The 11902-nt window shown below is 51.7% G+C and overlaps 1 protein-coding gene across 1 annotated transcript; it reads left to right on the forward strand.

Annotated features, from left to right (window-relative positions):
- Positions 1-1818: 1818 nt before the first annotated feature.
- Tmem86a (transmembrane protein 86A) lies at positions 1819-5903 on the forward strand. The gene is made up of 3 exons (XM_038313762.1): positions 1819-1973; positions 4006-4270; positions 4590-5903. The coding sequence occupies exons 1-3, from the start codon at positions 1953-1955 to the stop codon at positions 5024-5026; spliced, it is 723 nt and encodes a 240-aa protein (XP_038169690.1). The 5' UTR covers positions 1819-1952; the 3' UTR covers positions 5027-5903.
- The last annotated feature ends 5999 nt before the right edge of the window (positions 5904-11902 follow it).

Below are 11902 nucleotides of genomic sequence, written 5' to 3' on the forward strand. Positions count from 1 at the left end.
GGTCCAGAGGGACAAAAACACCCCGACTTGACAATTCCCTTATGTGACAGGGACGGTTTGGCCTGAAACTGGAAGGTATGTCATGATTTTATAACTTGCTCATGGGGAACTGAGGCTCCAAGGGCAGAATGGCATGTGACCAGTTACAACCCCAGGGAGCCCCAGGAAAGGGGGAAGGGGGGCAAAGCGGGGACCATGCCATGTCGTTTTCAGTTCAGAGCTTTTCCCCAGCAACATTATGATTCGTATGAAAGCCACAGGGACAGCTGTTCTCATCTCTCACTCTGAAAGGTAGGTGGTCTCCTCAAAGCTCCTGACTGGAAAAAAAAAACAGACCATGAATTAGCCTAGAGATCAGGTGAGCAACTCCCCTTCCCCAAACCTTGTCTCTCATCCTTCATGGACCCTATCTAGAATTTGAGGTTATTGACAATGTCACAAAAAAAAGGGCTGTCTAGTTCCAGCACAGGCTCCAAAGCTACAGAGAAACCCTGGCTCAAAAAACCAAAAATAAATAAATAAATAAATAAATAAACAAACAAACAAATAAATAAATAAATAAAGGCCTGTCCTCTGAGAGGGATAGGTCAGTAGTTTAGGGCTTAGGGATAGCTGGGGAACGGTTGGGGGGGGGGGGAACAAAGAGAATGACTGTGGGAAGGGATAACTGGAGAGGCATCTTGTGTCTCCTCCAGGCAGGCAGGGGCCTGGTAACCCCATCTCGGGAAGCTGCCAGTGTTCCTCCCCTTCCCAACAGCCAAGACCACAGCTAAAGCTCTGTGTGTATCCTGCGCAATTTGGAAAGCTCTATTTCCATGAAATCTCCTAGACAGACTTGTATTTCCTGACACCAGCAACCTTTCCCCTTCCTCATCCTATACAACAGGTCTGGACCAGGCAGAACCTTAGAGGTCATCACTCATTTTACACATGAGGAAATCTAGGCTAGAGAGGGCAGAGGCCATGTTATCTCTAGCATTGCAATCCATGGACTCCCTGCCAATACATCCAGTTTTGAACAATATTTCTAAACATGCTCCAGCCCACCAGTATTACAACCATTTAAATTGGACTTGTGGCAGTCAGTTCACATTTCTTAGGGTCCTTAAGCACGCTGAGGTTTGCCTGCCATTCCCGCTTTGCTCTTGTCTGTGTCACTGTTGTTCCAGCTTTGAGGGGTGTGCGACCAAGGCAATCTAGTACCTGTTGCCTTTACAGGGTCCACACACAGGCCGCTGCTTTTTTTCATCCGCGGCTTTAATAGTAGGAGAAGGATGGTGGTCAACCCCACAGTTGCCGTCCGTAGCTGCACTGGTTCAGTGCACTTAATGCAACTACGATTCTGTATAGTTTATATATATTGTGTGCCCTAATGCGTATCTCTTCCCATGCTGAAGGCTGAGTGTCTGCTGACTCTCGTGACCACTGGGGACCAGTGACTACACTATTAAAGCCGTGTCTTATTGAAATTGCGTCCGCCTAGACTGCCTGTTTAAAGGCTGACGAGAATCTGTCTTTGCTTTTTGTTCCGGAGTTAAGAAAGGAAGCATCTCGCGGTGCTCCCAGGGTAGTGACGTGCTGGTTTGTAGCCAAGCTGGCTCCTTAGCCGTAGGGGTCGCGGTCACGTTCCGGGATGCCCTGGCACGCCTCCCGAAAGGGCGTGGCCTTGAGGCCCCGCCCGCGCCCGGGGTGGGAGGACCTCCTTTTCAGCGCAGAAACAGAGGGAGCCCAGCCGGCGCCGCCAGCCTGACTCCGCCCATCCGAGGCTCCGGCCCGCTCATTGGCTGGATCAGTGGTGACGTCGTACGGTTTACAGCCTGTACTCCTAGCGCTGGGCGCGCGGGAGGTATCGTACTTCACCCCGCTTTGTTCCGTCGTCTGCTCACCTGGCGCACGGTGCGTCCCGGCGGTGCAATCGGGAGCGGGTGCCAGCCGCCGCCGCCGCCGCCGCCATGGTGTCCCCGGTCACTGTGGTGAGTGCGCGAGCGCGCGCGCCGCGGCCGGAACTCCCCCGGGCCTGGGACGAGGCAGCGGCCAGCCGGGCCGCCTGGGGAGCCGAGGAAGCTGGTGCCCCTCCTGGGAAATCGCGGCTGTCACGGTCCCTTGCTCCTCACTCACGCGGCACCCCTCCTTCGCGCGCCCCCCCGTCTGCCCGCGGGAGGGAGGAAAACATTGTGCACGTGACTCGGAAGCGTGACTTTGTTGATCCATGTGTGTCTGGAGCGGGTCTGCGGGTCTTGGCCTGGGACTGGACGCAGCAGGCCTCTGGGTTCGGCATGGTGGGACCTCAGAGAAGCGTTCGAGAGGGTGTGTGTGTCGGAGCGGGTGGTGGTGGGGGGAAAGACTTCTTGAGACTCCTGCCCCAAGTTCGTTTCCTCGTTATCTTGTAGGCACAAGAGGCGATGCCTCAGTCTAAGTAATCCTGTTAAGGCGCTAGATGACCTAGGTGACAGTGGACCGCTCTCTATTGGCTTGACCTCCTTTTCAAACTTCAACTCTAACCTTTGTCATGTCTCCCCACCCTTCTAAGGCTGGCTTCTCTGCCATGATTTCACCACCTACTGCTAGTTTCTTCTAGAAAATATGGGTCTGGGCGGTGAGGGAAGAGCAAAGTTGATGTTCCGAGGGCTGACAGGTGAAGCTGGGCATTCCTGTGGATCTCCTCCCTCAACTGTGCCCTCACCCTGACTATTCCTGGTAAGGGAGTTTCCATTGGAAGGGAGTGTCAACTCTGCTCTCATCTCTCACTGCTGGCAGAAAAAGAGCAGGTTATTCTCTGGACCCACTGTATGTATCTTCTCTACCCTTCCCCAGTAGCATCAGATACCTGATTGCCTGGGACTCTGAGTGTGTCCTCACAGTCCTGTGTAGAATAGCTTGCTCACCCAGCCAGAGCACTTTCAGTGGAGTTTGGGGTCTATAGGGAACCCCAGCTGCTCCAGTTCACCCTCAATTCGCCCTCCAATTCACCTGAACTAGCAAACCCAACAGGAGCTTCAGGAGATCATAGAACATCTGCAGACTCTCCTCCCCCATCTCGAACTGTGCCTGCAGTGGCCTTGAGTAAAACCTTTCTTTAGCTGCCCTCCCCCTAATCCAACTGAGACCCAGTCAGCTGCGCCAACTTCCCCCTCTCAGTTCCCCATCTCCTCCCAGCCTGTCTGCTGGCTCCAGATCAGAAGCTGGGACAAGAAGCCTTCCCCACCCCCCTTCCTGTCTTTAGTGCCTCAAGTTGCTCTTGTTCTCTGGGAAAAGAAATGGCCAGCACCCCCTCTCCCTAGCCATGGAAATCTTTGGTGTTTCAAGCACTGTTTATTGCTCTCAATACAAATCTGTTTCTCCTCCCAGCGTCTCTAGCACCTCTCTTTGTCCTTGATGCCACCTTTAGTCTAACACAGGTAGAGTGGAAGCCGAGGGGCAGACTGGGCAGGACGGAAAGCCTGTGGGGCAGAGGTATTGTCACTCTCCTGCATTCCTGGCCCTCACCTGGTATTGCCAGGGCTCTAAGCTTGAGTCCTGGCTCCAAAGCTGGGATCATGAGTTAGTCAGTCAGTGTGTTTCTGAGCTTTCTCTCTGACAGTGCTCCAATCCCACACAGGTGGGAGCTGACGACGCTGACGCTGACCACTGGGAGCGGTGCTGAGGGACCCCTCTAGGAGTGGTGGGGTGGAAGCCAGAAGAGAACAGCACTAAGTTGTAGAAGGGGGTGACCTAATATTCACTGGTGGTCCCAGCCCCGGGACCAAGAGTAGACGAGAGTGACGGGACAGTGGAGCCCTTGCCTGTCCTGGTAAATCTAGCCTCAGGATGATAATGACTTTGTTCACATCCTGCTTACTGGTTGGAGCCGGACAGGCTAGGTTTCTCTGTCAGTCCTCCTTGTTCTGAGCCGTAAAGGGCTAATGTATGCATTGTACCCTGGGGGAGAGGTGCTGGGTCTTACATCCCACCATGGGCTTCTGTGCCTCCCACCTCTGAGTGTTGCCCTTGTCCTGTCTCTTCCAGGTGAAGAGCGAGGGACCCAAACTGGTGCCCTTCTTTAAGGCCACCTGCGTGTATTTTGTGCTCTGGCTGCCCTCATCCAGTCCGTCGTGGTTTAGTGCCCTTATCAAGTGCCTGCCCATCTTCTGCCTCTGGCTTTTCCTTCTGGCTCATGGCTTCCGATTCCTGCTGGCCCACCCCAGTGCCTCCCTCATCTTTGTGGGGCTCGTCTTCTCTGCTGTGGGTGATGCCTTCCTCATCTGGCAGGACCACGGCTACTTTGAGTATGGTCAGTAGTTATAGGAGTTGCCTGGGAGGGTGCCTGGGGCTGGAGGAAAGAGGGTCTTGGGGTTGGGGTAGGGGAAGGCTTTGGAAGAAGGGACAGGGAGTTGGAGGGTTTCTGAGACTGGGGACTTCGGTCTTCTGTTGGAGGAGGACCGGTTCTCTAAGGGAGCATGTGAGGGTGAATTTAAAACTACAGGTCTTCCTACCCCTCTCTTAGTCCCAGAGCAAAGCTGCTGGACTATCCCCAGTCTCATTCCCTTCACACAAGTACTCATTCGTCACCAAGCCTGCCTTTAGCATCCTTTATCCCCTCTTGCTTCCAGGTCTCCTGATGTTTGCTGTGACACACATACTCTATGCTTCGGCCTTTGGCATGCGGCCACTGGCTCTCCGGACAGGTCTGGTGATTGCAGTGCTGTCCGGCTTGTGCTATGCTCTGCTCTACCCAGGACTGTCAGGTGCCTTCACCTACTTGGTAGGGGTCTATGTGGCCCTCATCAGCTTCATGGGCTGGAGAGCTATGGCAGGGTTGCGGCTGGTTGGGGCAGCCTGGCGATGGACGGAGCTGGCGGCCGGCAGCGGTGCACTGCTTTTCATCATCTCAGACCTGACCATCGCTCTCAACAAGTTCTGCTTTCCCGTGCCCTACTCTCGGGCACTCATCATGTCCACGTACTATGCCGCTCAGATGCTCATTGCCCTGTCAGCTGTCGAGAGTCGGGAGCCGGTGGAAGACTACAGACTGAGCAAGGCCAACTGAAGAAGGGGCTGGGGGCTGCTCACCTTTCTCCTGGGGCTGGAGCCCAGACTCTGGGAGTGTGCAGGAGCTGCATCAGCAGGCACCTCCTGGGAAAGTGGCAGGCGTGGGGGGGGGGTAAGCAGGAGGCGCTCCCAGGAAAGCTGATAGTCCAGGATAACACTGAGAGCTCAAAGAGGCAGCCTCATACCCTCGCCGAATTCAGAGCAGACCTCTCAGCGTCCCATCAGGACTGTCCGAGCCCTCCTGGATGGCGATGGTGCTTTTTGACCCCTCATTTTTTTTTTTTCTAGTTGGAAGAATGTGACTATCTCTTATGTCTAGGACCATTTGCCAAACTCACCCTCTTCCACCTTTTCTCTCCCAAGATGACCCAGGACCAGAGCTTGAAGCTCCTTCCCCAGGCTCCCCACTGGGAAGATTGGTTGAAGGTGGACCTAGTTTTCCTTTGTCTAGCCTTGTTACTTCTCCAGTCTCAGTCTTCAAGTGCTGAGTGGATGTCTGTCTATGAGGTAGTAGAGGGAGCTTCCTTCACAGGCCATTCCAGAGCTCAGGCCTTGTGCCATCACCCTCAGACTCTGTTCCCAGGGTGAACCATGCCAAAGGAAGGGGCTGGTCCCAGCTGTATGTCTTTGTCCTGCTGTCTGTAAAAGGCTTAAAGGAGTGGGCCTCAGAGAGCTCCTGAGGGGTGCTCAACCTGGCTCATGGCTGGGGGCCCTCCCCTAGCACACCGTCAGCAATGCTTTCTTCCTGCCCTGGGAGTAAGTTCCGACAATTTGGGGTCTCAAGACCCGAGGCACAGTCAATGCAAGGGGAGTAAGGGTGGGGTAACTCCACCCTCTACTGCCCATATGAAAAAATAAAATAAAATGAAAACTTAGGGGCTGTTGGCTTCCTCACTTGTCTGCCTGTGTGGCACGTGCCTGTGCTGGACAGGGGTGGAGGCACGGTGCCAGGAGCCCTGGTTGTCCTCACAGCCTGGGTCACAGTTGTCTTCTTGTCTTGGCTTGGACATCTTGGCACCTAGCTGGCTCCCTGGCTGTGCTGACACTACTTGTTTCAGTGAGTCTCACTTCCCTGGTCTTGCGTGTGTGTGTGTGTGTGTGTGTGTGTGTGTGTGTGTGATAGTTCAAGAGGGTGGGGGATGGGTAGTGTCTTGCTATTGTCTGCCCTTGTCCTTGACATAGTCCCCTGTGTATAGGTGCTCAGTTGTCTTGGTAACCCTTAGCTATGCAGTTGCTGCATTACCCTCTCTCCCTGTCCACAGGCCAGACCAACTGCTTCTCTAGGTGATGGAGACTTCTATTGTATCATCTCCTCCTTGGACTCTGGGTTTAGTTGAGTAGCAGAGAGGAATGGGATTAGATTTGCTGGTTCTTACTTTAGATCTGAATCCTCAGCAGAACACTGTTCTGCCGTACTCCAGAGGCATGCGGATTTTAACAGGCAGTACTTAGTCCTGAATAGAGAAGATCAGTGGTGAATATACCATTGATATGTTTGCTGTACCTTTGGGGGACTGTAATACAGGAGAGGCAAACCTCCTGGGTGTTGAATAAATCTATGGCTTTCCAAACCTTTTTGGGGGGGGGGCGGGGAACGGTGCTGGGGATCACACCCAAGGCATTCCATGTGCTAACATTATGCTCTACCATTTAGCTGTCTGTTACTATGAGCTGACCCAACCTAAAGTTTTTACAGAGACCTCTCATGGGGACAGAGAACAAAGAAACATGGACTGAGAGGAGCAGGGCTCAGGACGCCATCATTTCCAGCCTCAAGTTTGAAGTCCTTCAAGGAAGTTTTCTACCATAAAACGTGTTTAAAACCAGAAAACTACATGAGCAGTTCCGTCCAGCTTTGATGGGAGGGTGGCTGTATGCTAAGGGAGCAAGGTCCTGATCCATTTACACTCTAGAATGCTGAACACAGACCCCTGTGACGTAAAGAAATAGAAAGGAGCAGGATGGGGAGGAGGAAGGCAGCGGGATCTGGCCTGTGTGCTGAGGGGAGGGTGGGTGTGTGTATGAAGAAGGAAGGGAAGCCCCAAGGTGACTCCATGTGTTGGCTGTGCTCGTCCCTGGGGTTCCTATTGCGCTGCACTCTGAGGAGCAAGGAGGGTGAGCACCAGGCTGAAGCGTGAATGAGCTGCTCCGCCATTGGAAGATGCTCCGTGATCGAAGCTAGGCTTGACTTGCCATCATTACAAGATCAAAGCAAATGCTTTATTAGTACTCACAAGAGATCTGAAATTGCTGAATTTAGAGTTGCTACAGAGGAGCTGAGAACTGGTCCCCATGTCTCCCGAGCTGGATTAGCTATGTGTGGGGTCAGAAGCTGCCGTCTAGTCATACTTTCTTCTTTGCTTCCAGGAATTGTGTTAGGCACTTCCTTATAACCCAGGAGGTGAGGAAACAGAAAGGTGGCTTGTCCCAGTCCATACTCTAAAACCAACTGGAGTGACTGTCAGGCATCTCTGGTTGTGGAATGGAAGCTGGATCCGCCACCTCCGTCACCCATGCCCTCCTGGCTTAGTTCTGACACTGTTCAGAAGCCCTTCTGCAAGCATTATTCTCTTAGTGCCAGACACTTAGGTGAGCGCTTGGGAGACCGGGATGCCATCTCCCCCCCCCCCCCCCCCCCCAGGAAGGACATATCTAACTGGCTGAATAAAGATCTGTAGCCATGGAGACCACAACCATAGAAGGGCATCACCACAGAGAATTTGAGGGAGTGATAGAACATGAAACTGGAGAGATAGGGAACGGGGTGGGGTGGGGTGCCTGGCCTGCTGGGATGTTAACATGGGGGTTGGAGGAAGTTGGAAGGAACTTGAACAACAAAGCAGTCTGGCTTCACACTGGAGGGGTCAAACCGCTAGCCCTGTAGCTGTGAAGACAGTAGACTAGATGAAAATGGGTACAGTATCATCTCAAACATGTGCATCACAAGCCAAAGCAAGACAGGCATATGTGAGAGCGATGGTCCCCTTCACGCTTCCCCGTGTTTGAGCCTCTCATCTGCCCTTACCCTGGGCCATCGATGCATATCAAAATCACTTGAGAAGATTTGTAAACATACAGACTTCTTCCAGACCCCTGCTGATAAACTGTGATGGGTCAGTCTGGTTTAAACCTGATAACCAGTATCTTTGTAAAAGGTGAGTCTCAGTCCATCAATGTGTGCTGTCACGGTTTGGTAAGGGATCATGAACTCCCCACATCTGCAGAGGCCAGGAGCAATATATATGACATTGGTAAAATGGGAGAGATATTTGTACTACTTGATGGTAGATCCATTAAAAAACAGCCCTAGTCAATTGAGAGTGATTGACGGTTTGGGCCCCTGCCCTTTGACAGGATGGATATGTCCTCCCTCCAGGCCATGCCTGGTGGTGTTCTCGCCATAGACAGTGAGCATGCAGTTGCGGTGGTCCTTGCCTAGTGCATTCTTCAGCAGCGTGCAGAAGCCACAGTTGTCCTTTAGTGTGCAGGTGGGGATGACCATGGTGCATACACTGCTGGAAAGTGGTGCCGGAACTTAGAATTCACAGTGATGTTGACATCACCCTTGTAAGATAGTCACCGTGAGCCATGGGTTCCCAAGGAAGGTGCCAGTCATGGTGTAGTTCTGGCCACAGAGCACCGTGGATCAGAAAGCAGGGTGCATTGTGCCAGCCCTGCTGATAGGATTTCAGCTTGGGGCTCAGGTCCTCACTGCATAGGTGGAATGGGCAGCGGTGAGTTACCTTCATGTTAGAGCTCAAAAGATACCCAGGAAGACGTGATATTCTCAGATGTTAGCAATGATGGGAACCTCAACTGTGTACTCCTCTTTGCCCCCCCCCCCCCCCATTCTTTCTCTGAAACAGTCTCACTGTTATACAATCTTGTGTAGACCAGATTGGCCTCAAACTTACATCCACCTGCTTCTGCCTCCCACGTGCTGGAACTAAAAGAGAGTACCACCACAGGCACACAGTTCTCAAGGACAATTGTGCACTCACAGTGCCCCTCCCTGCTCCAGGGTTTGACCAGCCAAAGCAGTCTCAGAGGCTTTTATGTTTTCTCAGACTGAGGGAGTCTCGATGCCTTCTCCGTACCCACTTCTTGGATCCTGGTATTCTCAGCTCTTTACCCTGGCAGGGAACTCTTCCTCCAGACTTCCCCTATGTCAGGTGAGCTTGTAGGTTGTCCTCTGCCCCATTTACCCTCGTTTCCAGCTTCCTGATGTTATCTCTATCCCTTTGGACTCCATCACCATTTCCCAGAGTCCCAGCTTTCACCTCTGCCTCGCCCTCTCTTTATAGCAGGCTTCCAATTGGCTCTGTAATCTTCCACTCCCTCACTATTATTATCTGGGCCCCTAAGGGCACCTTCCCACCTTCCTATCAGTCACAAAAAAGAACCCACAAGATAACATCTCTGCTGAGTTTCTCAAAGAGCTGTGAGTGATAACTGATCTTAACTCTTGATCCTCTGATCTTAATTCTTAGGCACCCTTTAGTGACCTTAGCTATAGTCTTCTTTCACTATGAGGACTTCCTGAGCAGTCCTCTAGTCTCATATTCACTCTGGTCCTTATTGACAAGCCAGGTACCCTTGGAGTGCAGTGGGTCACTGTCACCCATCCATTTCATTTGGAGCCTCCTGTCTGCAGGAGCATTTCTTGTCATGTCACCACGCACTTGCTGCTGAAGACACACTTGGTTGCAGTGAACCAGGTGGGGGCTGCGTTTATCCCTCTTCAGGTGACATAGTGGGCATCGCCATCTTCCTGGACATCAGGATTATGGTTCCAGGTCAAAGTCATTGTGTTGGGAGCCTCTTCAAATGGCCGCAGGTTTTCAGGAGGTCTGTCTGGAGAAACCTGGAAGAATTGGAGGTCTTTTAGCTACCCTGGGGAGAGTTGTGCCTTCACTGTAGCCTGTTCACTTTCCTTCTGTGACTAGTAGGCACAGATATGTGGAGTCAGAAAAGCCTCTTTGTGAAGTGTCACCTTGCCATTTACTAGCGTGTGACCTTTGGCAAGTGACATCTCTTTTACATACCCATTGCCTCATTTGCAAAAGTAAGACTAACAATGGCTGCTTATTTTACATAATTAAGAGATAAGGTGCCCACCATATAGTTAATAGCCAATAAAGATTCATCTTTTTTTTTTTTTTTTTTTTGGTTCTTGGGCCATTTAAAGCTTCCAGTCCTCTGTTAAGAGGTCACTCCAATTTTTAGTAGATTCCTCTTACCCTTCACCCCGTCTCCATTTCTTTCCCTGCAGATTGTACTTTGTTTATGCCTCATATCTCAACAGATATGACCAACCACAGAATCTGAAACAAGGGCTGTGCCCAAGGTCAATGTCTCCAGGGCTTCAGGACTCTGAGATAAAAGGGGGGAACCCCTCCCAAATCAAACCAAACAAAACAACAAACCTCTCTACCAGTCTAAGGCTGATAAAGCCTTGCTTTGTGGAGTCAAAGTAAGCCCCACTGTCCACCTACCGGCAAAGGTTGTCTTAGGTTGGTAAGTAGCAGTGGGGAGCGACGTTTTGTTTTGTAGCGTGTGCATGCAAGGATAGCTGCAGAAGGCCTCTGCCACCACCCAGACCTGCCACAAGCATGTGGGAAGTATGTGATGATACCTTCCAGAGGCCTCTGCCCACTGCCTGCACCTACCACATGCATGTGGCCAGTATGTAAGAAGAGCAGTCTCCAGGCCTCTTACTGTACCTACTACTAGCGTGTAGACATCATTCTGGAGCAAGGTCTGACACACTCCTTATTTCTGAGCAGTTGGTGCTGCTAATGGGAACTGGGGATAGTTTTTGCCCTTGGTGGTGGTTTTTCTCAGCCCTTGATGGTGATGCTGTCTTTCTGCCAGGTCACAGCAGGTAGTGAGCCTTGGGTGGTAACAGAAGAGAGCACAGTCCCTCACCCGGGAAGTATTCGGAAGAAGGCTCTTCTCATTATCAAAGATTCTCCTTCTAGGCTGCAGGGATGGGGATCTGGTGAGAGGCAGAACTAGTCAGGAAGAATAGTGCCTACAACACCCAACTTGTTGCAGGGGCAGTGTGGGGAGCAGAATCAGGGACGACCCAGAGAAGGCTGCGTAGGTGCAGAGGGATGTCTGGCTCTAGCTAGGTACCGAGGTCAAACTTGGTGGCAACAGGGGTGGAAGAGACACAGGTAAGGCATGGATTGCTCTTCAGCTTTGAGCCTTCCCTCCAGAGCCAGTCCCTACTCCTTTTGTGGCTGTGGTACAGGTAAGACGTCTGGCTGCTCTGGAACACTGGGAAACATTTACTTTTTCATCTGTGTCTCCCAGCAGGTAAAATCTCGGAAGGCAGGTCCTACATCTTATTTGTTTCTGTATTCCTTACACCTCCAGTGGCACACAGAGATACTAATTTGGCACAGTGTTTGTTTTGTATTTTTTCAAGCAAGGGGATTCCAAAGATTACTCTTGGTCTTATCCAGGCATAAGAAGTATGGATGAGTTTTTCTTGATCAGGACATCGCCATATCTTTCTCTGTGGGATGAAGCCTCAGGGGAAAGGTTTGGAGTTGGGATGTTAGCCCTGAACCTATAGTTCTGTGTCCATATCTGGTGAGGGTGTGGCATGGTTCCTCATATAGCTCCTACAGGGTCTCCAACTCCAGCCTCACTGACAGCTTGGCTATGGAAGAAATGCTTCCTGGTAAGGATTCCCACTGTGTAGCAGGTATTAGAGATGGGCTCATCCATGCACTTGCTTTACTCCTCGCTGTCTTCAGCTCTCATCTCAAGGATGTAGCTGGATGATGGGTCCCTTTACGGCTCACACCAGCCAAGGGAGATGCTTGCATTAGAGGAATCAGTCATATTTTGGCCCTGTACCAGG

This window comes from Arvicola amphibius, chromosome 12 (genome assembly GCF_903992535.2).
Source record: "Arvicola amphibius chromosome 12, mArvAmp1.2, whole genome shotgun sequence".
Taxonomy (NCBI): Eukaryota; Metazoa; Chordata; class Mammalia; order Rodentia; family Cricetidae; genus Arvicola; species Arvicola amphibius.

Bases quoted from the DNA above. Each gene is read 5' to 3' on its own strand.
- Tmem86a (XM_038313762.1), top strand. From the start codon at position 1,953: ATGGTGTCCCCGGTCACTGTG. The intron at 1,974-4,005 runs GTGAGTGCGCGA...TGTCTCTTCCAG, and splicing joins TGGTGTCCCCGGTCACTGTG to GTGAAGAGCGAGGGACCCAA. The intron at 4,271-4,589 runs GTCAGTAGTTAT...TCTTGCTTCCAG, and splicing joins CCACGGCTACTTTGAGTATG to GTCTCCTGATGTTTGCTGTG.